At 50.2% G+C, this 26887-nt stretch overlaps 2 protein-coding genes across 2 annotated transcripts; one reads left to right on the forward strand and one right to left on the reverse strand.

Moving 5' to 3' along the window:
* LOC106811369 lies at positions 1 to 25841 on the forward strand. Its single transcript, XM_014814956.1, has 8 exons — positions 1 to 159; positions 8359 to 10835; positions 13943 to 15078; positions 15505 to 16468; positions 16766 to 20711; positions 21760 to 22425; positions 22474 to 23366; positions 23800 to 25841. Exons 2-8 carry the CDS (start codon positions 8619 to 8621, stop codon positions 24604 to 24606), a joined length of 10629 nt encoding a protein of 3542 aa, XP_014670442.1. The 5' UTR covers positions 1 to 159; positions 8359 to 8618; the 3' UTR covers positions 24607 to 25841.
* Positions 3970 to 7443, reverse strand: LOC106811373 (putative defense protein 3). Its single transcript, XM_014814959.1, has 3 exons — positions 7087 to 7443; positions 6005 to 6230; positions 3970 to 5465 (listed from the first exon to the last, which is right to left on the reverse strand). Exons 1-3 carry the CDS (start codon positions 7280 to 7282, stop codon positions 5258 to 5260), a joined length of 630 nt encoding a protein of 209 aa, XP_014670445.1. The 5' UTR covers positions 7283 to 7443; the 3' UTR covers positions 3970 to 5257.
* Positions 25842 to 26887: the final 1046 nt, after the last annotated feature.

Genomic DNA, 26887 nt, shown 5'->3' on the forward strand with positions numbered 1-26887 from the left:
GCATCTCAACAACAACATCGATGAGATAAACGAGGGAATTCGCGGTTGTAAAAGTAATTCACACATGCATTTAATTAATCTTACGGATCGCACGGGTACCTTATTCATAAGTATCCGACAATCTGTTTAAATATAAATGATCTTAGTTGACCATAAAAGGTAAGCCGTAAGGTTAGCTCGCTAGACTCTAGTCTAGTTCTAAGTTTATGTGTAGGCCTAACTGTACTCTGTAGGCCGTGGCTACGCGACCGGTTCCGGGCGAGGAGCCGCCAGGCTACGCGCCCGGACATCCATCTCACACAGTGAGCTTTTTTTATTTTTTATTTTTATTTATTTAGGCAATTATCCATCATATACATTATACAATACATACCTAGCATGCATACTTTTACAATAAAATTCTGAATTCATAAAATTGGATACCGGTAACTACTAAGGATATATACACAAAACAGGGCTCAATTTTAACAGTCGTCCGGTCGTCCGTGACGACTGGATTTTCTCTCGGGCAACTACAAATTGCTTTCGTGGTTGTTCGGTGTCCAACCTCTATAAAATCAATAACCTGAGCTCTCTATACTAGTGTTGGCGTACACGTACAGTAGCGCTTCAGGTATTTGAAATCTGGTATCCCTTTTTTAGATAGTAATTTCAACAATGTTGGTATCCAAAACTTTTAAATAAGCAATAATGACGGTGCGCGCTTCTTCTCGTTCATCGCTCCTGGGCGATCGATCGCTCGCGGGCCACCAGCGAGCGCGCGTTCATATTACATACGGCCAGGGTTGCACAATACGCTGCAAACGTACATGTCTAGACGCATTGTCTGGCTTGCTTGATACAATGTATAACATCACGTGTATGTACATGTATCGCGCGCACTCGCTCTACGCCCACTCGCTCATTTGTAATTTGTAATTCGCCAGCCAATTACTATAGAGATCAGTGGCCTCGATAAACAAACTGTCATGGAGGACATCATTTGCCGACTGCATTGAATGTAAATGTTATAAAATAAATTTCATGCAACTTTTAATTACTATTATTATACGTCATTGATCCCAGCATCATTTACCACATTACCAATATTTTATTCTCTTCATATAATGAGTGAAACAATGCGAATGGCCATGTCTGCTGTCACTGCAATACGTACAAAATGTACATGATTAGGCCTTTTGCTTTACAGCACTGAGCATCACGTGAGCAGAGCGCATGCAGCACATGTTTAAATAATATCCGGACAACCAAAACTCTTGAGGGACAACCATATGCCACTCTTTTGGAGGACAACCAAAAAAAAACCTTAAAATTGAGCACTGCAAAAAGCATGACTAGCACACTTATTTACACACGAAGGGTCGTTGTCGTATAATATGTACCCGAGGTAACTATTTAATATGGTTAGGGTGTTAGGGTTAGGGAGTAGGCGTAGGCGACATACTCGCCGACACCTCGGTTACTACATATACGACAACAACCCCTTCAGCCTGATTTACATTGTGGTCCTTGTTTTGCTATGCCTTGAATCTAACAATTACACTACTAGTCTAATACTATCAGGACTAACTATTGAAATATACAAATTTGTAGTTTTAACCACTAACCAGTCATACAATGGTACATTCTTATAAGACGATACAAACTTTTCCAGGGGCGTGTACAGGATTTGTACCAGGGGGGGTCTAACCGTAACCCAAACTTGCGAGCACGCGAAGGGGGGGTCTGGGGGAAAATTTTAGGAATTAGACCTCCTTAGATGCGTTTTCTGCGCGAGCAGGGGGGGGGGGTCCGGACCCCCTGGACCACCCCCCCTGTACACGCCCCTGTTTTCTTATGCCTAATTTCAACCGAATTCTTTTAGCGAAAATCATACTCCTCTGCCTCTAATGTTTCTACCTTTTCCATCAGACATTGCAGCTTAACACTATACTTTAAACTAGAATAAACAGAATTTGTCCTAACTTGCTGTGGTAGAGAGTTCCAATCTTCAATTGCAGTATAAGTAAAATAGTTTTTCCCACTGCTTCCCACCCTCGGTTTAGTAAATTTTGTACAGATCTGAAAATATTTAAGCGTCAAGGCCTGTGTTAATTCAGTTGGCAGATAGATTAACTTTTTAACAACACATTACTTTGCCTTAAAATTGTACTTGGCAGAGACTGAGCAATTCAACCCTCAGCAATTTGAAGTTTATGTTTCTCTTTTTTTAAGTAAGTGTTTTAGTCTTTGGTGTCCCCAAAGATTAAAATACTCAACTCAAATGTGATATTTTTGTGATGAAGATTAATTGTTTAATTATGCTGCCTGAGAGTGCAGGAAATTGCATCTAAGAGGTGTAATTTTCAAAAAAAATTCTGGGAGAGGGCCCTCGGACCTCGCCTAATCAGGGACCCCTGAACCCACCCCCATAGTCTACTTTTTCACTAAATTCTTTGACAATCATTTTTGTTCTAAAATTTGGGCGAGTTAACTTATTGACTCACTCGCCCAGTTTGGCGAGAGGTTTTTATTTTAAAGCTCTAACACTGTTGTAGGTGAATAATTAAACCATTTTATCACCATGTAAAATCTCTTTCTTGCGTGGACGCAACAAGCTAGAGTGATGAGAAAGTAAGCATTTTGCTAGATATGTGGATGGAGAGGCCGGTTTTGTTTGATGTTACACTGCCGGAATACAGCGATCGCACTAAGATCCATGCGGCATATAAAGATGTCGCGATCCAACTGGAAATGTCGGGTAAATATTGCCCATGCTGCCAGTGTAATTTTTCGCCAAATGGTATCCAGTCGCTTGCATGCGCACACTCGGCGAGGCGTGCGACCGATCGCATGCGATTGCAGGTCGCAGCGAAGTCGCAAGTCTGCGCTAGGCTTAAATTAGCACAGTGACTAGCTGCGTTCACACGAGGATTTCAGTACAGTACCTGATTCGTTACCAGTACCGTTCACACGGTAAAAATATACGCGGCTTATTCAGTACCGTACTGAAATACGCAGCTTACTCCGCGCTGAAATGTGATTCCGCGCCGAGTAAGCCGCGTATTTCAGTACGGTACTGATTAAGCCGCGTATATTCGGCACCACGCTGGTCGCGTATTGTCTGTCGTGTGAACGCAATTTCGAATTGCGAAACTGTAGTGCGCTTACCTAGACTGGTACCCGTTTGCTACACGACGTTAGTGTAGCGTGTGGAACTGTTGACCGGGTACCAGTCTATATTATACCTAGCCAGCTAAGCCTCGATTCTCGTGTGAACGCTTCAGGTTGTGTTAGCACGGTATTTCAGCTGAATTCAGCACCAGATAAGTACGGAACCAGCGAGGCCGTGTATCTCGTGTGAACGCAGCGACTGTGAACTTTGTGTGACACTGATTGTGAACTTTGTGTGACACTGACTGTGGACTATGAAGGGCTCATTTTGTGACACTGATTGTGTGTCCCGTACAGGATTTTTGCATGGTAAGCAATGTGTTTTATGTTTGTCTGAATTACATGCATCACATTCACTACATTTTTGGTGAATATTTGTATTTTGTGGAGGAAAATTGTTCACTTTGAAAGGATTCAAATCAATGCCCAGGATGCACTAAATGGCTTCCTTTTTTTAAATCCTGGGGGGGACACCACCCTCCCTTAGCCCACCACCCCAAACGCCTTCGGCGTTTGCTGTGAAGCCTGTGATTGCCCTTGGCAATCAAAAAATTACTATCTCAATGATCAGGGTTGGCATCTCTGTAATCTATTATCTGAATAAAATGTGTTGACCAAACGCCCAATTTAATGTGATAAATAAGTATATATAATTTTTTATTTATACTTATATTTGTATTTATTTATATTTATGTTTGTGCACAGCGACATACGTACATGTGTGCATTCAGACTGTGTGTTGCAGAGTAGTGATTGAATGACATTTACGTGGAGTTACTCGTTGATAGAGAAGATATAAACATATAAAGACTTTGGTAGTAAATACATTTCGTGTTTATTTACCATCATTTCATTAATGACATGTTCCAAGTTCCTGTGTACCGGTACTCCTTCCATAATACCAACTGTATATATGGTAAGACTAACATACTAAAACTAAGTCATAGAACACTCACACATAATTTTTCCCACTAATATGTGCATCGGTCTGAATATCAAATGCGATTTGTTTACATACATGTTAACAAAACTAGCGCGAGCTTTTTCCTCTCACAAGACTCGAGCCCTGTCTCTACACTAGGTTAAGTTGTATACACTTCGATATAGGTACCAGTAACCTGTCTATATGTAATACGGCATTTTAACGTTGAGATAGAGACATAGAGAATTTGGCACATTAGTAATGCAAATGTTCGGAGACGCCCGGGGACGGACACAGAGTACATTAGCTACATAATTAAGAGCTCGTTAGCCGTACAAGGAACGGCCACCCGGCCGTAGAGGAAAGTCAGCGTAAACGGAATGCATTTTAGAATGGTACGAACACATTAACCTCGATAAGAATGCGATGCGGTTTGTCAAACGTCCATCATTGGGCAGGCAACGTCCAAGGCGGTCGACGATCGTACATGGTACCATAACAGCAGAAACTGAGCTGAAGTAATCAGTAATATGTACACTAACATGTCTAAATTATTAATTTTTTTCGTTTTATTCGAGAAATTCTCATTTTAATATGTCGCTAAAAGCCAAGGCCTTTTCAGAATTTGGGCTACTGCCGACAAGTCTGTCATTAACATTGGGCTTCCAAATTAGGCTTGAACCTAAGATATACATTGATATGTACAACAGTTTACTACTGCATGCACTTGAACGTTAAAATTATAGTAAGGCTAATGGTTATAAAAAATATTAGGATGACTAAGGAGTAAGGTGGTAAGGTTGGAAGTATTTATAAAGCAAACGACATTTTTCAGAATTGCAGTGAAACCCTTTATTTGTTTTTTTCGTTACAGGCAGGCGCAGCAGGATTGCCACGTTGCAAAGTGGTCACAGATTGTGTATCTGCACATCAGTTTGACTCATATATCTTGCTCTTTCCTTATCCCATGTTACATTATATACCTATATAGCTGTTCCATGTTATACCTATGTCACATTCAGGGGTGAGCACTAATAATACCAGCGAGATCCCACTGATTTCAAGCAAGCAACCAGTTTTCAAGCAAGCAACGCAGTCCTTTTGTTGCTCAGTTTCTGAGTGAAGAGGCAACTGTATGCTAAGCGGCGGCTAAGTCATTAGCGGCAGCTGTTCTAACACAGTTCAACCAAAAAATTTCTCCCATAGATTACGTAAAATCGATCTATTGTTTGAAACAACACTGGGTGGCGAGCCTGTCGTTTTCTCCTCGTCATTGTTCTGTACTCGGTCTGATTGTGGAATAATTCTTATTTCCGTGGCAGTCGTCTCTGCTATGGCCGGAGATGGTACCTTTACCCAGTATGTTGTAAACCTCTGAACAATTGTAGCACTGAAAAAGGAAAGTTATACAGGGTTTCTTCTGAGGGAAAATTAGACAGGGGAGGTAATAGCCAGTTTGGGAAAAAACGCGCATGATGGATTCAAATACTGGATGTATTGATATAGTTATAGGTATATAGATACAAGATATACTTATCAGTAAATACAGGAATATTTTCACAACGGCGATGTTAAATTTGACAACGGCGGTGCGCCATTGTGCCTTGTGTACTTTTGTATAAGAAACCCTGTTATATATATACATATATGTATATATGCACAGTCTGCGCAAGTGTAATGCATGACTCTTGGCAAGCTACTTAAATGTGACATTTCTGCTCTCAGTGGAGGATGGAATTAATGATGCTTGCGCAATGCCAACTCATTTGCTCTCTTTATGCCAATACGTGGACGGTTATTCTTGTTGATCCCACGCTAAAAGCTGATACAGACAAGTGACAAACTCCAACCCAATACTCCTGTTCGTTGTTACTTTGCTCTCTACGGTACCCTTACGGTTATTTTCTACGTGGCAGAGTAATTACGTACAAGAACGTGACAGCACCGGTTCCCGGCTCAGCTGGAGCTTTCCACGTGAAGCTCTTGATTGTCTTCCTACTCCCGTCGTCGTGGGTGACGGCAGCTGCGCCGGAGCATTCTGTCAGCTTGGTGGCTGTGTCGACAGTTGTAAACTCTCCGACGCTGGCACCGCTCTGGTCTCGCGCTTGTAGCATGAAGCCTTTGAAGGTCACGCCGTTGTTTGCTTGGATGGTGACTGGAAACCGAGAGAGAGAGAGAGAGCATGCTACTATTGCTAGCCGTAGATGTAATACAGTGATGTGTGAAATGTTGGTTAGCCCACCTGTCGTTTACTGATGGCATTATATATTAAGAACCCAGGTAGGCATGTGTTCCGGGCCAACTCTGCCATTAGTAACCTGAATTTTCGAATCTTTGTGTTAGTCCAAATAGAGTATAGGATATATATATATATATATGTGTGTGTGTGTGTGTGCTAGCATAGTGAAGGGTTTGCACTTAGGACCTACCCTGCTGAAAAAAGATTTGCAGATTTTTAGCTCGCCTTGACATCGTCAATTAAAAAGTTATTTTTAGCCACCAATGGAAAACTGTAGTCACTGCTAACTTTATTGTATGTGCTAAGCAAGGAATAAACAGGTGATAGGTATGGAAAAAGAGGTACGAAAACGTTTTTAGTAAAGTAATCGAATAAAAATGAAATAATATAGTTTAGTGAACATCGAGAACAAGGAGGGTGCAAAGGCCAACCGATCTATTCATCAATACTATTACTATCAAGAGCTAATAATACTGTAAGCGTATATTTACAGGTATTATTAGCTCTTGCTACTACAAGTGTACACAAAACTAGGTTCTTGCACCGTTGTGCAGTAGTTGCACCAAAGGTCTAGGTTTCGGAATTTGTTAGTACTTACACGACACTGCAATTTGACGATTTCATTATTCAATCGTTATTTTATGAGCAGTTAAATCATTTGCCAATTGTATTCGCCACTTAGTGTAGTAAAACCGCCACTGTTATTTAGTTATCGCATTTTGTATAACGCCAGCGGTAGCCATGATTTAGTGTGATAGCATTAACGGCATACCTATGATGATGTCGTTGGCTGTGTAGGAGCTGCGATCTGGCATCACTGTGTAGGGTGGCTCACTGGTCTGGCTCCCAATTATATGTCCGGGCGTCATGCTGTCACAGCGTGACGTCGGCGCGCCCGTGTGGTAGCCAGCAGTGAGCGTGATCATCAGTAGTAGCGCTAGCGTTATCGTTGAGCTCGCTTGCGCCATCTCGGCGAATTTTGTCCGTCTGTGCTGCGACGCGAACGGCAACTGGCGGTCTCGTCGGCGGAAAAGTGGTTAACAGCGGCTAACGAGTTGTTTGGGCTTTGTCAGCCGAGTACGTGACACTGCCTCTCGCCGCTAGTTGCACTGTGTGACAGGAGGGCGTAGTGATTAATTAATAGAAGCGATCAGGAAGCGAAGGAGAAAACTAATGATCTTATTTACGGGGAGGTTTATTGCTCTCTCTCTCTCTCTCTCTCTCTCTCTCTCTCTTGGTGGGTGCTTGTCTCTCTCTCTCTCTCTCTCTCTCTCTCTCTCTCTCTTCTTCTCTCTTCTCTCTCTCTCTCTCTCTCTCTCTCTCTCTCTCTCTCTCTCTCTCTCTCTCTCTCTCTCTCTCTCTCTCTCTCTCTCTCTCTCTCTCTCTCAACCTGATATGCACTGGTAGTTTGCCCTGCCTTGTCATTCAGCAACTTTATTGCACCATGTGGCACAAGTGTCTATTATGTGTGCAGGACATGCGAGCTGATGTGTAGCATGACAACTGTTTATATATATGTCACGCAGCTCTTAGCAGCGACTAAACAACCTCGCGTCACCTCACATAATTTCAGCTCTGCCATCCTCTCCCCCCTCCCCATATGTCTCTCCCTGTCTTCCTCTTCCTGGCTCTCTCTTCCTTCCTTCCTCTTCGTGTGTGTATCTTATTGCTTTCCCGTACATGCCTGGCACTTTCTCTTTGTGCTTCCTCATGCCTTTTCTTTAATGCCAGCCTCTCATTGCCACCTGTCTTACTCTCCCTTCCTTTCCCCTCCTTGCTTCCCCTTCATGTTTTTTCCCGTATACATTCCTCTCCCTAACTTTCTCTCTGCTTGAGCTGTATGCGTCCAGGGAGGTATACTGTTTTTAGCTGCAGCCAAAGAATGAAACCTCAGTCAATCGCTGCTGCAAGTTGTGAATCCATGGAGTTCATTGATTGCTCTCGACTACCCCCCCCTCCCCGCCGGCAGCTGGTTACTTTAGTAGGCCGACTAGGCGTGCGTGACAATGCGATTGTTATAAGGAAGCATTTTCGATCGTTACAGGTCTGTGTTGGTGCCGCCACTGCTACTACGTTGGCGACGATTCCCAGCCAGCATCATGAAGTCCTGTCCATCTTCCCATGCGGAACAACTGTGGGCGGAGGGTCACCAGTGGATGCGGTAGCAGAAGCGGCAGCGTCTGACCTACATCGCATCCTGCATAGTTCGCGTGCTTGCGTACATGCATGTGGTGGTGGATCTAATAGCCGCTGGTGGCACTGGCATGTGTGATTTGACACGGACGGCTGCAACGACGACGAACAATGGACACGGGTTGGGGCTCGAGCCTTCTCGATCCGACAAGGGACAGCGAGGCGGGAAGATTTGGAGCCCTGCGGCCACCGGTGCCCAACGGCCGCGAGATTCGCACGCCAGAAACGAGGGCTGTCGTGAGCCCACGCAGCGGCACTCCCTGCTCCGCAGACACCGACAATGCTGGGCGGAGGGCGGTAGCGGAGAACGCGGTCAGTGAGAATCCAATGTCTACGGTCGTGCCGGTCACCGCCCGCCGCATACTGGACATTCTAAGTCGGCGTGGCGATGACACGCACCCCGCGACGAATAGGCAATCGAAACGAGGCGACGCAACGTGCGCGACCGACGAGCCGTTGTGGCGAGCCTCGTCGCGCCAGGATGCCGCGTGTAGTGGTGGCCGCGAGTTTGACGCGGCTCCCGCGACGCCGCGACCGGTCGAGGTGTTTCTCGACGACGACGATAGTGTTGAAGCAGCGAAGCAACTCATTATTACGGCGTTAGCAAGCAGCGCCACCTGCAGCCACGGTGGCTATAACGACGACGATTTTCAGCCACCGCAGACGCCGTTGCCGGAAAAGCGCTTCCTCAACGATGAGGAGAGTGATGCGGCCATAGCAACGCTGAAGCTAACGATGACCAGAGCAAGAGGAGCAAGCAGCAGAGCCGAGGCAGACGACGTCGTCTTGACAACTACACAGTGTGGCAACACGGAAGCAATGCAATCGGCTCGCGATAAGATTCGCTTAACCAGTGGCACAGCGGATGCTGGTGAGATACCTGGCACTGCTAACACCCGCTATGTTGGTGACACACCCGATGTTAGTGCTCCCAGTGCTGGTGACACACCTGTCGTTATGGACTCACTCAGTGTTCGTGAAACACCGGGTTTAGGTTATAACAACAATGTATCTGAGCAAGCTAGTGTCTCGGATCTACCTGAAGCAGGTAGTGATGACCATCAGTCTATGCTAGGAAGTAATTGCAATCAACCTGACCCAACTAATGATGATGACATACTTAACAAGAAGGACTTACGTGGCACATGTAATAATAATATGCCCAACAAAAGTAATGATAATGACCTACTTGAGAAAAGAAATAATGAGCTGCCTGACAAACGTAATGCTAACAACATACCTGACAAATGTAATAATGACGGCCTACCTGACAGAGTTCGTAATCATGACTTACCTGAAAGACGTAATAATGATGTCCTAGCCAGTTCGGATGCCTCTGGTCATGTGGGGAGCCGAGACTCGGGGTCCAGTGCTTCGGAGGCTGACTCGCCGCGTGGTGACGTCGAATACCTGGACGACACAGGCAGCGTCGACGCTGTGCGACGCATCGACTCTGCCCTCGTCGCCATGAAGCTGACGATGACAGCAAGCCCCCATGCCTCTTCCCCCAGCGACTGTTTGGCTGGGGGTCGTGCGCAGGTCAAGGGTGGCCGGCCGCCACAGAGATCAGAAGATGATGCTCTCGGCGTGCACACCCCTCACGAGCAGACGTCTGTAGCTTCAGTGCACGCATCGCGTGGAACTGAAGGAAAAGAAGAGGAGAGGGAGAAGGAGGGGAAGGGGAAAGAGATCCTCCCTATTGGTGCTACGTCTGAAGCAGGAGAATCCTCCATGGAATCTTCTCCCCCTCCTGTCATGCAGCAATACCCGATGCTCGCACCGGCCATGAAGCGATCTCCAATGCCTGCACTCGTTACAAAACAAACGCCAACACCCCCTGCCAATGTAAAGCACTCGGCGGCGCCCCCTGCTGTTAGCCAGTGCAGCTCGCCACCGCTCACGATCGAACCGCCGCCGACTCCGCAACCCGTCGTGCGTTTCCTGGACGACGACGACGACGAGGAGGCAATGCAGCTGTTAAACGAAGCCCTCGGCCGCGAGAGGCCGAGGCGAGACGACGTCGCGGCGACGATGGAGCAATCCGCGTCTGCCGCTGGCCCCGCGTCGTGCAGTGACGAAGCCGAAGCACCACCCGGCAGAGCATCGGCGGACGAGCAAGCTGAGGTTGTTGTCAGAAATCTAGAGGGCAATGTTGTCTACAAGCTCAACGACGGCAGCGACAGCGCACCACGTGGCTGCGAGGTCACGCAAGACGAGGTCGCCAACGACAATGTCCCCCAGTCGCCGCCATGGCAGGTGCAGTTCCTAGAGGGCAGCGAAGGCTCGTCGGCTGTCGACTACATTCGGAAGGGACTCGGAGCTGAGAAGGTATGGCATGGCCTGCAGTTTGAGCCAAATATCTATTATAATTTACAATTCAACCTGTACGCTTGACGCAGAAGCGAACCTGTTAAGATCTAGAGCTACACCGACCCCAAGCAACCCCCTTACAAAGATTATGTACCCCATTGTTCCCAATCTATCTTACAATATCTGGTATCTACTACCTGTGATGCTGGGTGCAACCCAGTTAATATCCTTATGGCGAAAGACGGTTTGTCCACCTAATGGATAAATCAAACACACTAGCACTCACCTAGTTTATTTCTATACAAACTTTGCCCAGACGCCTCATCCACCATTGCTACTACTAACAAAAGCATTTATACTAAGTTAATCTAAACCCGTTCTCTATATGAATGTTTTTCCATCACTCAAATTACCACACGTCAATCACGTTACATTTACCCTCCACCTTCGATGCCGATGGCACCCCAACCAGCATCTTGTGTCTCCTGACGGATCTAACCTAAAACTACAATAACCCTATACAACCACACACCCAAACTAATTATGGACAAAAAATGCACATGCATCCTATCAACAGCGTATAAAGAAGGAGAGCGTACAGCGGTGAAATGCTGAAACCATGTTGCAGTATTAGTCAAAACTTTCACCGTTTTATTTTGACGATTCTTTGCAGTATTACTATTATTGATCAGCTGTCCTACCTTGTTAATATAAAACAAACCACATGTTCCTACGATGCCCCTACGCTGAGATAATGAGCGGTGAAAATCTGGTATTTTCGCCGAAAACCGACTCAAGATCATTGTTTACTGCGACTGTCTCTCGCTTTGTGGCCAGTGTGTTGCTTCCGGTCGCCGCTGTGTAGTGCCGTGGTAGCACTGACTCACTGTCTCAGTTGGTTTGAGATAACTTCGGGAAACCTCACGTGTTTCCGTCAATGATTGACAAATGGAATGAATGACGTCTGTTATTGATTGCCATAGTGATGACCCCTCACGCTGGATGTATAGTAAACTCTGTAGTACTGACGTTAGTCAGTGCTACCATGGCACCACACAGTGGCGACCGGAAGCAACACACTGGCCACAAAGCGAGAGACAGTCGCAGTAAACAGTGATCTCGAGTCGGTTTTCGGCGAAAATACCAGATTTTCACCGCTCATTATCTCAGCGTAGGGGCATCGTAGGGACATGCGGTTTGTTTTATATTAACAAGGTAGGACAGCTGATCAATAATATTCGTTAAGATATTACGATACAAAGAATCGTTAAAATAAAACGGGGAAAGTTTATTAATTCGACTAATACTGCAACATTGTTTCAGCATTTCACCGTTGTACACTCTCCTTCTTTATACGCTCTTGATCCTATCAAAAGCTAATAATACCTAGAGTGTAAAACTGGAAAACGGGGAAATAGTGCCATTTTACGGCAATATTATTCTACTCTGACTGAATAATATTGCATTAAGCAGCATTCTTTGCTCTCTGAAACAAGACCAACCACTTGTCTCTACGATACTCCTGTCCTAGGCTGAGATATTGGGTCATACTTATGCCTCCAATACGCCTGACGACGCCTCGCTACCGCATAATTCTCGAACCATTGCATGCATAACGTTTTTTGGCTATCGTTTTTCTGTCGCTGCTTGGAGCGCTGATAATTGACATCCCATGCCCAAATTTGGTACTCTTACTACACCATAGTAACTGAGCTGCGTTGTAGAGAATTAATTTTGAAACCATTGCCGGCTCCAGTACTGGACTGGCATTAGCGTGCCAGGAAAGATAATATAATGGGAGATGAAGGCCTAGGGCATGGATTATCACTAACCCCATACTCACTTCAGATAGCTGCTATCAGCCATTAACCTATGAAAGGGGTATGAACACTGAAGTATGATATAGTACTATACTGTACTATAGTATTATACTATAGTATGATACTAGTGATATGAGCTTGAACCAATCTTTTAGTGTATGAGGCTTCTAGCGTTACCATGCACGGTTTATGTTTCACAGTGTCAGCAGCAAGTACGATGATGTAACATCTGATGTTACAGCTCTAGGTAAACCAGGGTGCGAAATTAATGCGAGTCCGGAGTCAAATACTCCCTGATTTTCTGTCGGACTCCCTGATTTGACATATATGCAGGAGTCCGTGTGACTCCCTGAAAATTCTGCTATACTAACTACTTCGTTCAAGAGCATGGCCTCGCGGAATTGCTGTATTTTTTTTAGCAAATGTCCAAAGACAATTTGGAAGACGTGCAATCGCATGAATATTCAAAATAAGCACACGCGTTATTGTTAATATCGTTAGTTTTGAACTTCAAACTGCGGACTCCCTCTTAATCTTATTGAGGGCAGGGAGTTCGTTGGACTCCCTTGTTCAAAAGTTAATTTTTACTCCTGTAAACTGTCTGCTATGCGGGCTTACCTCTAGTTGAACTGTCTGCTATGCGGGCTTACCTCTAGTTGAACTGTCTGCTATGCATGTCTATCTCGAGTTAAATTGTTTAGAGTGTCTGGCTGGCCAATGAACTAAAAGCAAGATCTATGAACATCACGCAGTATCGATTTACGAAGAATACCGCTGCGGCTTTATGACGTACGAGGCATCTGAGCGGCCAACTCGTAGGGTTATTTGTTATCTAGCCCATGTTCGCAACTCTGCAGCACTAAAGCGTCGTGTTTTATGCAGGCGCATGAGCATTAATTCAGAACCCCTGTCGTATCCATCACGTAATTATGCCTCTTCTCGAGTGTTCATTGAACGATGAAATCGGATTTCACTTCAGAGTAAAAGATGATTTTAATGAGAATCCCCAAGTTCTGACAATGTTCGTGCAGGTGTGTGCATGTACGCGCGTATGTCTGTCTATATACAGTGGCCTTATAATTACCTAAAAGCAGCAAGCAAGAGAAAATGAAAGGTAGGAGAGAAGAAATAAATAAAGAGAGAGGATAATATAATTTGACAGAGAGAAACACACAAGGAGATATCTATACCCGTATGCTGTACTTCGCACATCATGCAGGTGTGCCTTCCCTCGCACTCGCAGCCTCTCATCTCTGTCGGAACAACTTTTCCACATCTAATCGAAACATTTGTTGCGCTCCACAGGCAGCGGCGGTGGCTGTTGATGCATCGGTGACGTCCCGCGTCATCACGAGCTTGTCCACGGTGGCGACGCTGACGACAACGACCCCGACCGTTGCCAAGAAGACGAGGAACCTGCTCTCCATCGCTAACCGACTTGCTCACCAGCAGACGGGCGATGGCAGCACCGCCGCGCCAACTGACGACCACACAGGCGTGCCGCTGCACCTCTCCGTTCGTGGTGAGGCCAACCGCTTCATGCGACAGGGTATGGGCAGACACAAGGCAGCCCGGCACGTTGTGGGAAGTGCAGACGTGCTTGCCGAGATACGCGAGTACGCCGAACGTGCGAACAGAGAACACCAGGAGGTGGTCACCGGGTCGTCCGTGCCTGAAAAGTCTTCAGCGGCGCCCCCTACTGACCAACCTCCGTCGCAGCAGAGAGGCGATGATCGCACTGTACGCAACCGCTTTGGCGCGATGCCCCACGAGGAGACGCTACGCCGCAACGACGCAGATGTGGTGGCGCCCCCTGCGCAGCAGCGTGGCGCGGAGCCGCGCTATGCGTCGCAGCGGTCGGACGTACATCACAGCATGAGCGCGTACAAAAGCGTCGACGTTGAGCTGAGAATCCCCGACCCTAAGGCGATCTTCTCGCGCGAGGAGGCGCCAGCAGCTCCTCGCGCGGCTCCGTTCTCGCAGCTGTCGCCGCTCGTGCAGCAGCCGCACCGCCGGTTAGACACGTCGTGGTTCTCGCGTCGGTCGCCGCAGATGCAGGGAGCGCACATGGCGAGGATGCCGCCGCATGCCGCACCGGGCTTCCTGCCCTCGCCGCAGCAGTCGCCGGCTGCTCCTCATCCACACGTGGCAGCCATGAGCTTCCGCAATGCACTGCCACGGGCTGGCGCGTCGACCGTCGTTCAAACAATGCCAGCACCGCGGCAGGGCGAGTTCCGCCCGACCATGGGCCACCCGACGATGCTGCACCATGAAGGTGGGAGGTCGTGGCCACGGCAAGCCGGAGCGCCGCTAGCAGGATCCAAAGCAGCAGGCGCAGACTGGCAGCGAGACTTACAGCAGCTGCAGGAGCACGAGCGGATGTGGGGTCATGGAATGCTACCCCAACATGCACTGCAGCAGCGACAGCTGCAGCAGCAGCGGTTGGTGCAACAGCAGCAGCAGCAGCAACTACAGCAGCAGCAGCAACAGCAACTACAGCAGCTGCAGTCTCAGAAGCACAAACACATGCAGCAGCAGCAGCAGGAACAGGAGCAGAGACATCGGCAGCAACAGTTACAACAGCAGCAACACTTGCAGCAGCAGCAGCAACAGCAGCAGCAAAAGCAGCAGCAATCATATGCTGAATCATTCATGAACATGCGTTTCCAAGTGGTGAACCAGTCGTCGGTATCGGCCGAAGTATTGCCAAAGCAGTCCGGCAGGGATGTCCGGCCCGGAGTCAACTTGGTGCCTGGGCTGTCGCAGCAGCAGCAGCAGCAGCAGCAGCAGCAGCAACAGCAGCAGCAGCAGCAGCAGCAGAGTCTGCCTGCCTACCTTCACCACCTCCCTCCCCATCGTGCCCACAGAGTGCTCAGCCAAGCCCCGCACCGAGAGATGGCGCCCCGCGGCGTGTCGCAGCCTTTTCTCTCTTCGCCACCTTTGTACGAGGACGTGATGCAGCAGACGATAGGGGCGTCGCAATATCAGCCGAGAGCGCCGCCCTTTCCTGGTCATCCGGCGACATTCTTGCCGTCGTCGTCGGGCGGTACTGGCCGACCACCCGTCTACCAGCAACAGCAGCGTGCGGCCGCGGCGCCGCCGGGCCGCGGCGCGTTCGAGCCGCGCTCGCTGCGACCTGCGGCAGCTTCGCTCGGCCCTCCGCGGCAGCCTCCCCCGCTCGTGCCACGTGGTGGCGCCGGCCAGAATCCCGCGCGACCACCACCGCAGCTGTACACGCCGATGGGAGCGCCCGCTGTGAAACCCCCGGCGTCGGCAGCAGCAGCGGCGGGCGGCGGCATCTCCCATCAGCACCCGCGAGATGTCCTGCCTGCCGTCGACCTGTCCAGCCGCTCCCGCCGGCCGGTGGAGGTGCTCGACCTGAGCCTGCGCAGGAGCCCCGAGTCATCTTCACTGCGAGGCGACGTCATCCCGGACTCGTCTCTGCGACGTGACGTCGGCCCGGAATCTTCCCTGCAACGCGACGTCGGCTCGTGCCAGACTTCGGAGTCGTCGGAAATTGGAGAGAAGATCGGCGCCACCGATTTACGCTGGCAGACCCCACGACCCCACGCCCACGAGTTACCAGCTGAGCATCAGCGCACCACTGCGACGTCCCTGCACAAGCAGCAGCGCTCCCTGGTCGATGAGCGTCCCCTGGTCGATGAGCTTCCCCTGGGGGATGAGCGCCCCCTGGAGGTGGGAGGCGGCTACCTGGCTGAGGAGTTTGCGAAGGAGCACGGCGAAGCGTCGTCTGCGCAGCTGTCGGCGACCGAAAATGCCGAGCTCTTCATCAGCCGCATTATGAGCAAGGCTGTTGACGACATCATGAATGTCGGGAGCAGCAGCGGCGGCAGCGGTGGCGGTGGCGGCAGCGGTGGTGGCGGCAGCGGTGGCGGCAGCGGTGGTGGCAGTGGTGGCGGCAGCGGTGGCGGGAGCGGCGGCAGCGGTGGCGGGAGCGGCGGCAGCGGCAGCGGTGGTGGCGGGAGCAGCGGCAGCGGTGGCGGCAGCGGCAGCGGTGGTGGTGGCAGCGGCAGTGCCAGCGGCGGCGGCGGCAGCGGGGGGGAGCGACCGTCGCACAGCCGCGTGGCCACGACGAAGACGACGGCCGACGGCCACATCGTTCTCAAGATCTCGACGCCGGGCAGCCCTCGGTCGCCGGACGCGGGGCGGCGAGCGAGGCCGACGCGGCAGGGTGGCGGCGTCGCCCCCGACGGCAGCATGCCGTGCCAGTTGCTGAACCTGCGACGGCGCGAGCTGCAGTGCATGCAGTGCGAGGTGAGGTACCCGGTGATGATGGCGCGCGGCGCGAACAACTACATCCACTCGTACACGTGCGCCGCCGCGAAGGTGCCGCGCCTCACGCCCAAGTACTTCCAGTGCGACCGCTGCGGCATGGAGTTTGTGACGATCAATCCCGAGGAGTTGCTCGCGCACGACGACGTCTGCATCATGGCGACGGCGCCTCCGCCGCCGGCCGCTCCCACCGTCACCGCCACCGGGGTGAGCACGCCACCGCCGCAGGAGGCGTCGCCCGCATCGTCGATTGAGACGATCCCGTATGCGGACGACGTCGAGATGAGCAGGTCACCAGAGGGCGCCGGCGACAGTAGCCCCGATGTGATTAAGATCATCGAGGACCAAGCGAGCGGCATGATGACGGCGTGTGCTGTCGACGCGCAGCGAGAGCAGCCACCGATCAAGATTGTCATTAAGCCGTATGCTGACAAGGCGGGCCACTACCTGCAAACCTCGGGCAGCGAGGTCGCCACAGTTGTCAGGCCACTGGACCAGCTGCTGTGCCGGCCTTGCAGCGTGCGGCTGCAGCGGCGCCCGCTTCCCGCGACGCTGATCGTCGCCGCAGACCCGGACTATGCGGAAGAGCCTCCCTCGCCCGCGTCCAGTGCGAGCTGGCAGGGAAGTGAGGAGGGAGACTCCATGGGAGCATCTGCCTCCGACTCACTGGAATTCTCCAGTTCTTCAGACGCGTACTCTGCCACCGACGAGGATGAGGGCACGCAGCGAGGCGAGGGAAGAGAGCCGGCGGACAAGAAAGCGCAATCCGCGGAACAGATGCGGCAGGAGCGACACGAGAAGCAGGCACGCCGGCTGGCGCTGAACAGGCTGCGGGAGGAGCGGCGTAAACGCGCCAGTAAGGCTGCGCATGCGCGTGACGATGACGACGACGACGACGACGACGACGAGGGAGCGAGCTCCGGCAGCGGCAGCCGCTACCACGCCAGACTCGACGAGAAGTCGCTCGTCATCACGCTGAAGCCCTGCTCCGTGCCGTTCCCGCCCAAGCCGACGGCGCCCCCTACCGGCGACACGCCTTTGCGACGGCCGGGGCTCCCACGTAACACGGCGCGCAAGGGTCACGCTGCTCCGTCTCTTTCGGTCGCGCGGCGGCAGCAGCCGCATGCACCCAAGCAGATCACGACGACACCCGACAACGACAGCCAACCGACGCCACACGACGAAACTTCGAAGGCGAAATCGGCGGATGCTACCGCCACAGTCGCCACCGGCAACGCACAGCAGCCTTTGGAAGTCTTGCTCGCCCAGCTGCTGCAGGGTCCGGAGCAGGATTCCGCCAGCGAAATGGCCTTGTCAATGCCGACAGCGGAGTTGCCGCATGTCGTGGCGTCCAGCGTCTCACGAGTGTCAGACGCGGTTGCCGAGACGACGGAGACGACGCTGGTAACACACGCAGCGAACGTCAGCAGTGCGTCGCGTGCGCTGCCCGCTCGCAAGAAGAAAAAGCGAAGATCGACGAACCGCGTGTATTTCGGCAGTAGAGGGCGGCGGAAGCGACGAAAAGCGGTGGCTGATGCCAAGACTGCTTCACCCGCTGCCCAGCAGCTGGACGCCGCTTCCCAGCAGCTACCTCTAATGCCAGCTGCCCGGGGACAGAGCAGAAGGAGGGCTACCCTGAGCGAACAGGCTACTAAGCCCGCGTTGGAAGCAAGCAGCGGGGCGGTGGCTAAACTGAGGGTACGGCGCAGCCCTGGGCGCCCTCCACGGGCGCGGCGGCAACATGCAAAGATGGGGGTTTACTGCGTGGATGCGGGTGCAGCAACGTCGACGTCTGAGCTGATGGATGCGTCGACATTCACCGACACCACCCTAGCCGTGGACGCTGCCAGAGTAACCCTAACTGCAGACAAGGGAAGACCTACTGTTGCCACCGATGATGGCAGAGTCACAGACGACGGCAGAGCCACCGTTGCTATCGACGATGGCAGAGTCACCGTAGCCGGGAACAACGGCAGAATTGTCGTATCCGAGGACGACGACAGAGCCACCGTTGCCGTCGACGACGGCAGAGTCACCGTAGCCGGGAACAACGGCAGAATTGTCGTATCCGAGGATGATGACAGAGCCACCGTTGCCGTCGACGACAGCAGAAGCACCATAGCCGGGAACAACGGCAGAATTGTCGTATCCGAGGACGACGACAGAGCCACAGTTGCCGTCGACGACGGCAGAGTCACTGTAGCCGTCGACGACGGCAGAATTGTCGTATCCGAGGACGACGACAGAGCCACCATTGCCGTCGACGACGGCAAAGTCACCGTAGCCGGGAACAACGGCAGAATTGTCGTATCCGAGGACGACGACAGAGCCACAGTTGCTGTCGACGACGGCAGAGTCACCGTATCTGAAGAAAACGGCAGAATTGCCATCAACGACGATGACGGCGGTAAAGTCAATGTTGTCAACGACGACCGACTCACTGTCGCTGGTGACGATGCACAACACCAGCCGCAGACCTCACCAGCCGATTCGTATGGCCTCTTGGTATCCGGCGACGTGGTCAGCGTGGGTGATTGCGCGTCATCTGTCGTCGATCCTGTGGTCGCTGACGTGGAGACAAGCCTGCCAGCATTGGAGACATTGACCCACGAAGCTACTGATGACTGGTGCAACTCTTCCACGCACCCCGACGCTCACGTAAAGGCAGTGGCCGATATTTCACAGACAGCAAGTCTTTCAACGTGCGCAGGAGAGGAAGGCACATCCGGCAATGACCCGCTTCTCATCGGCAAGGCAACGGCCGTTAGCCCGCCGATCACACGCCGCACCGAGGACCTGATTTTATCTGAGGACCCTCCAGAGGACGTACTAGTGGTACCTTCGACCAGCGTATTATCGCCAGCGGTCACAGATAAATCGCCGGACAGCAGTGGCACTGAGATGCAAGATGTTGTGGAAGTGAAAGACGAGGTGATGCAGAACAGTGCTGACCTCTTACCAGGGGGCGTAGAATCAGTACGTGAAGGGCAAGACGAGGTCACACCGGATAGTGCAGACGTGTTGGAAGGGGGTGCTGATTCACCGTGTGAAATAGGAGACCAAGATGCACTGAATATCATGGTTGCATCACCCAAATTGGAAGTAGAATTCTCACCAGGAGGCGCCAGCGCAGGCGAGGCGAGCGATGACAATTTTGACAAGACATCAGTTGTGTTTGCGGCCAGCAAGCAGGAGGAGCTGAGGAGGTCTCCGGCTGCGAAGCGGAACCTGTGGCGCTGCATCGAGAGGTTCATGGTTGCCACCGGCAGGGAGAAGGGAAGCGGCCATCACTCGGAGCCTGACACCGCAGAGACAAACGCAGAGCAACCACAGATGGATGGAGGAACAAGAGATGTAGACAAACCACAGATGGATGGAGGAACAAGAGGCGAGGTAAATGTAGACCAACCACAGATGGACGGAGGAAGGAGAGACAAGTCAGACGTATACAAACCATTGATTGACATAGGAACAGGAAGCACGACCGGCAAAGTGGAGCAGCCAACTGCGGTGTGCAGTCTGCCAGTGAGCCTTGGACCGACAGAGTCACCGGTTGTTGAGGCGAGCCACGACTCTGAGGCTTTGCGGGGAGGCAAGAGAAAAGTCGTTAGGCTGGCAGACAGAATAGGCACGTCACCTGAGCTGGCAACCATGGCACCCTTCAACCAGCACCTCACGGACTGCAAGTCAATGACGGTTGACGTCTCTACGGAAACGGTAACGGAGTTGAGACAGGATGATGGGAAGGATGAAGTTTCATCAGGCAGTCATCCGCAGGAAGGTATGTCATACTCTTAATTACCTACTGCTCACCTACCCAAGCGCTACCTTGCTGCATCTTCTTCTCACGTCTTTAAAACGATCAGCTCTCGAGTAAATCAAAGAATTCATAAATATCACCTGTTAGCTGGAATAGAAATGATTACTCCAGCATAAATATTACTATTTTTGTGTTGTTATAGGCTATAAAACGGCAATTTAGGTCTTCTAGATATTCGCGAAAATTAAATATGAAAGTGCTGCCAAAAAGTGATGTTGATATATGTACACAAATCTCATTTGAAATGCTAATCGATGCACATATTGGTCAAAATAAGGTGTGCGTGTTTTAAGAGATATTAGCCTTACTGTATATACTTGGTGTTATGCAAGGAGTACTGGTATAAATGTATCAGTACGGGCGAGAAAAATATAAAAACGGTTGGGAAAACGTGAAATCATTACTTTAAGATTTTAAAATTAGATCATATTCAGATATGAAGATTTTTTGATTTTTATCAAGGGAAATTGAGGACGTTTTGTTTCATATCACATTGCTTATTTGCATCACCTGTATCTCTGGCAGTGTGGGCATGTCCACTATATGATATGACAGGCAACCTGGCAACTACCCTACTCTCAAAAAGAGGGAGTCCCGCGGTCTGAGGTTCAAAATTAAAGATATTAACAATAACGCATGTGCTTATTTTTAAGATTCATGCAGTTGCATGTCTGCCAAATTACAATAAAAGTTGCAATGCTGAAAAAATACAGTAATTCCGCGAGGTAGTCCCTCTAGTGCTCTCGGAACTGAAACTAGTTAGTAGTGGCAGAAAGAATTTCAGGGCGTCCCACCGGACTCTCTCAATCAGCAAAAATCAGGAGTCCCGAACCAAGTAAAATCGGAGTAATTTTTTGTTGAACTGAGTCCGACAGTAAATCAGGGAGTATTTGACTCCGGACTCCCGTTAATTTCGCACCCTGATATGATATGCGCAGTCCACCGTCGTCTGTCACTCGCGTAGAAAGAAGCTACTTGTCAGTACGTCGTCGTTTTACTTTTCGTGTAGGACCCGAATGCGCACAGATAGACAATGCGGCTGATCCTAATTCGGCAAGACTTCCGTCTAAGATTGACAGCATGGACGAGGCAGGCACCGCCGGCATTGAGGGGGAGGCAGCGACGGGCAACGAGAGCCCTACCTCCACAGACAGCGACCCGGTTGACCTGCCGAGCCTGCACATGCTGCTCTCTCCCAAAAAGAGTCAACCTGACATAAAGCCTGTATTCCAACACATCCAAGTCGCAACTTCGCTTACTGTCCAACCAACGGCGTCCACGCAGGCACCCAAACCTGCCATGCCCCAGTGTGTCAATACCGCAATGCCTCAGAGTCGCAGATCCACAGCCTCTCCTAGTCATCAGCCCACGATGCCTCAGGTCCTCAAACCCACAGCATCGAGCCAAACACTCGGCCCCACGATTCCCCAGGACCTCAAACCCACAGTGCTTCGCAGTACCGATTCCATGGGGGCAACGCCTCAAGTCATCCGTCTGATTATTCCTCAGCACTTCAGATCAACTACATCTCAGACCATCCGTTTCCCTACATCTCAGAACGTTCTACTCACAATGTCACAGAGTGTCAAACCAGCAGTTTCACAGAGTGTTGGAACAGCAGTGTCACATACTGTCAAACCAGAAATTTCACAGAGTGTTGGAACAGCAGTGTCACATACTGTCAAACCAGAAATTTCACAGAGTGTTGGAATAGCAGTGTCACATACTGTCAAACCAGCAATTTCACAGAGTGTTGTACCAGCAGTTTCACATAGTGTCAAACCAGCAGTTTCACAGAGTGTTGTACCAGCAGTGTCACACATTGTCCGTCTAGTAGTGTCTCAGAGTGCCAGACCTGCAGTGTCTCATGTCGCATCATCGACTCAGACACCCAGAGTTGTGATGTCTCGGAGCATGCAGCCCACTGTGCCTCTTGCAAATCAAGCGGTTGTCTCGTCTTGCAAACCGACACGAGACTCCGTCGCCCGAAATGACAGCACAGTGCAGAGGGCGCCACATCTACCACCGAGGATGGCGCGGAAAACGATGCGGAATGGACCGACGGAAGCGAGACAGAAGCAGCAGATAGCCGCACGTCTCAGCTGCCAGCAGGTGTCGCCACCTGCTCTCCGGCAAGGGATCTCAGGATGCAGAACCTCGCCAGATTCAGGCTGGGCGAGACTGCAGCCAGCAGCTTCCAGTAATGACACGACCAACTTGCGGGGGGAACTGACAACACCGACTAAAAACAGGCGAGGGCGGCCACGAAAGGAACCAGAGACGTCCGCTCCCGAGTTGAAACAGGGCTCGTCTGCTCTGAGGCGAACTACACCGAGACGAGCTGCGTCGAGACAGGCTTCAACTACGTTGAGTCGTACGCCGCCTGCGTTAAGACGTGTCTCACCTGCACGGAGACACGGTTCACCAACGTTGCGATCTGGCTCGCCAACGTTGAGATCTATCTCACCACTGTTGAGATATGGTTCATCTCCATTGAGACGTGCCTCGCCCAGCATAAGCGAAAACTCGCAGGGTGAGACGACTCAGCTGAAGACATATACGCGAATCCCGCGCCGTCTTTCTGCCGTCGCTGCCCAGCCGATCACCATAGCATCGGTACGTAATAATGAAGTCACATTCGATTCAACTTATTATTGCTGGAAGAAAAAACGTGCACACAAGTAAATATGAGTAAAATTGCACGCCTATAATCTGAGTAAACAAACTAATGAAACTAGGTCACTTAGACTGAGTGATGGGACCAGCAACTGGAAGAGGAGTGGTGTCTCAGCCAGCATTTCTTTTGTACTGGACTGAGAGAACAGAAATTACGCTGGATGAATTCATTGATCCAGGATGTTTGAGTAGTCATGATTGGTTGCGAGGTTTACAATGCCCTGGTTAGAAGTTGTTATGCCACCCAGATCTATTGCTCACCTTCCGCCCTAGCTGTAGTGATGTTGCGACGAATCAAACTCTCAAATGGATTTAGCATGTATTTTTGTCAACCTATGCACTAATAACCTTCACTTACGTTCGTTTGCTACAGGTAACCGCAGACGACACAACTCCGCCGGTCACCGTGGCAACAGTAACTGCGGACCAAGCAGCAACGGCCACGGCGGCGAAGCCAAGCGAGTCTCTGCTGCATCCTTTCAAGCGAAGGATAACGCGCAGTACGAGTCGCGAGTCCTACCCTGCCGCTGTTGCCGCTGACGATGATGGCGACAGCGACTTGAACCTGCCCGATAACTTCCAGCTCACAAATTTCTTCACCAGAGGGCGCAGCTGCAGCGTGAGTCCCGCCGTGTCGGACGCAGGCGCTGTGGCAAGCCGCGCTGTCGGCCGCATGTCTCCGCGCCTTGTCGCCATGCGGTCGCCCGGCTCTGATGGGGTGTCCCCTTCGACTGCTGCTGTGTCACCTTACCGGAACACGCGTAGCGCGTGTGCGGCGGATCCCGTGTCTACACCCAGTGATGACCGAACGAGCGGACGACCCCGGCTGGCCTCGCCAGTGGCCGCTAACAGCCAGCGTGCAGCAGTGCGCGGCAAGCGTGTGGCGAAGGTGGCAGCCAACGTCGAGAACCCAAAGCGCATAAAGATGGAGTTACAGGCGAGTGGCAGCCGGGGACGTGCGGTAGCGCGGGTGGGGCTACGCAGCAGCACTCCAACGCAGACTGCTTCGCCCATTGAAAAGACGCGGCGCGGCCTGGCCATACTCATCCCAGAGAGGAAGCGACTGCACGTGCAAGGGCAGGAGCAAGAGGAGGAGGAGGAGGAGAAGGAGAGACCAAGCCTGTTTGGCTCCATGAAAAAACACTTCACCAGTGCCTACACCCAGGCAAACAAACGGTGATGCGTTCATTGTGCCACCTGGTTATGTGAGCAGTAATGATTTTGGGTGGTGACCTCACAATGACCTCACATTGACCTTACAGTGATCATTCTTATATGATGTTCTTATGATATGTACGTTAGCTTTAGGATGAGTTGTCATGGCTAGCTAGGCTTTATTAGAAAAGGCAGTTCTTACCTTACATCTTATAAAGGTTGTCATACGATATATATATATATATGCGTGTATATAATGTGGATGCACACATGACATGCATTTCTTCAACTACCATGTGAAGCCCAGGGAATGAACCTACAATTTTTTTTGGACTGAAACGAGTGGATATATGTCGGAGACATATTAATTGATACTGGTTGGGGCAGCTGCGAATACCTGCACCTATTGTGGGCACATCTTGATGACCGCTAGTCTGCTGGCGGGTATTCGAAGCTTGATACGGCTGCGGGGAATTAGCGCATGCTCCCGACATAGCTAAGGGTGTGTACATGCGCACATTTCTAGATGTATTCCTACTTACGAGTATGGACTTTGTAAAGTATATATGCCTGCCGATGTTCACCAATTTTCCCTAGAACCTGTACACGTAGGTTTTCGATTTAACAATAGGTTAGAATATTTGTTTATCATGGGTGTTGATTGTGTGCGTATGTGGGGTGTGATTGATATTACTATATCGTGTTTGTGCCCGTAGTAAACCTCATTAAATTAATGTAATATCAGTGTGGTGCACTATGCTTCCAGGTAGCAGGCAGGTGGTAACAAGTGGAGAGGGTTAAAATAATAACTTTTAGTGACAGCGCTGGCAGGTAATTAGGGGGTGGGGTGGGGATGAAGGCAACGTTTGGTGACAAGTTGTTTGTGGTGAAGGAGGGCGTAAAGGTAACGTTCGGTGACAGGTGACGTGCAGAAGTGGGGTGTGGCTAACGTTTGGTTGCAGAGGTGTAGGGAGGGGAATACTTTGCCCATGAATGTACTGCATTGTACGTAAATACCTGCACAATATATACAGTTACAGACTATATGAACTATGTTAGATGTAAAAAAATTTAATCAGTATCATTGGACTTACTTAACCCAGCGGTACTTATTATTTAAGATATAATAAAGCATACGATATATACTGATTAATTCAATATGATATATACGTGATTCATATTATGTAAAATGATAATAATTGATTAATTACCTAGGAGAGCCCGAATGGGGCATTACACAGAATATATATATATTAAACTGCGAGGCTACGCCTACGATGACGACGCTACATGGCGCAGGATAGCGTCCCTTGGCAAGAAGTCCTGTTGATCGACGGCACAGCTTAGCTGAGACGGCCGCAGAGAAATCTTGTTGCTTGATTGCCATAGCTTGGGTTACTAGCCATGGGGTGTGACCTAGCTTGGGTAAAGCCAGGTAGTTTAGTTTTTAGCCGAAAGGCACTGAGGGTAGTCACAGCCAGTGGTTCTTTTACGTCCCCATTGGCCTTAGTATTACTGGAGACGGGACCGCCATTGTACGTAGTCATCCGAGCCACGGGAGATTCACAGTCTCCAATGTTGAGAGCCAGGTTTTTACACCTTGCGAAAATTCACTGCCCTGGCCGGGTTTTGAACTCGCAGCCTTCAGTGGACAATGTACGGGCCTAACCACTGGGCAACGGAGGCTCCTCTTTCGTAGGTGGCTCCTCTTTCGGAGGCTCATAATAATGTAGTGTAACATTACACCCATGCAGCCAGTGAGCATTTATTATGATAATGAGCCAAATGTGTATACCCTACAGCGTAATAAAATCTGGTGTAACATCGGAAGAGAGCAAACACAATGCATATAACACAAACTAATGTTATATTATTTTATTGCATTTTTCGCTTAACAGTAACCGTTAGTAGTCGATTCGCTGTATTTATGAAAAATGTAAACGTTCTCACGCAACACTAGTATCAGTTTGCCACTGGCGACGTGTGATAATGCTACCAGTTGGTTTGTTAGAGATTAGTGATGTTTGAGTGTGCTACCTGGATGTCATCCACCGGTAGGTAGAAACAGTTTGCCGTACATTGAAATTTGTCTTAGGTGTTGGAAATACACTCAGGTGTCATCTCGGATCTCATATTAATGTTTTAGTCGTGCTTTGTAATGTGTCATTGAATCAGAACATTGAATTATCCAAGAATTATGCTCGTGTCTGTTTTCAATCCTGGATCAAATCTTATTGAAACCTATGTTGTTCTACGTGATCTGTCTTAATGTGTCCACAATTCAAGTTGATAATTACGTATATCTC

This window comes from Priapulus caudatus, unplaced genomic scaffold, assembly GCF_000485595.1.
Source record: "Priapulus caudatus unplaced genomic scaffold, Priapulus_caudatus-5.0.1 Scaffold532, whole genome shotgun sequence".
Taxonomy (NCBI): Eukaryota; Metazoa; Priapulida; class Priapulimorpha; order Priapulimorphida; family Priapulidae; genus Priapulus; species Priapulus caudatus.

What these genes read in the sequence shown, in the direction of transcription:
- LOC106811373 (XM_014814959.1), bottom strand. Translation starts at nt 7,282, where the DNA reads ATGGCGCAAGCGAGCTCAACGATAACGCTAGCGCTACTACTGATGATC. An exon ending in AGCCAACGACATCATCATAG is followed by an intron (nt 6,231 to 7,086) that starts GTATGCCGTTAA and finishes CTCGGTTTCCAG; the next exon opens with TCACCATCCAAGCAAACAAC. An exon ending in ACCGGTGCTGTCACGTTCTT is followed by an intron (nt 5,466 to 6,004) that starts GTACGTAATTAC and finishes TTCCTTTTTCAG; the next exon opens with TGCTACAATTGTTCAGAGGT.
- LOC106811369 (XM_014814956.1), top strand. Translation starts at nt 8,619, where the DNA reads ATGGACACGGGTTGGGGCTCGAGCCTTCTCGATCCGACAAGGGACAGC. An exon ending in AGGGACTCGGAGCTGAGAAG is followed by an intron (nt 10,836 to 13,942) that starts GTATGGCATGGC and finishes TGCGCTCCACAG; the next exon opens with GCAGCGGCGGTGGCTGTTGA. An exon ending in AGGCAGTCATCCGCAGGAAG is followed by an intron (nt 20,712 to 21,759) that starts GTATGTCATACT and finishes CTTTTCGTGTAG; the next exon opens with GACCCGAATGCGCACAGATA.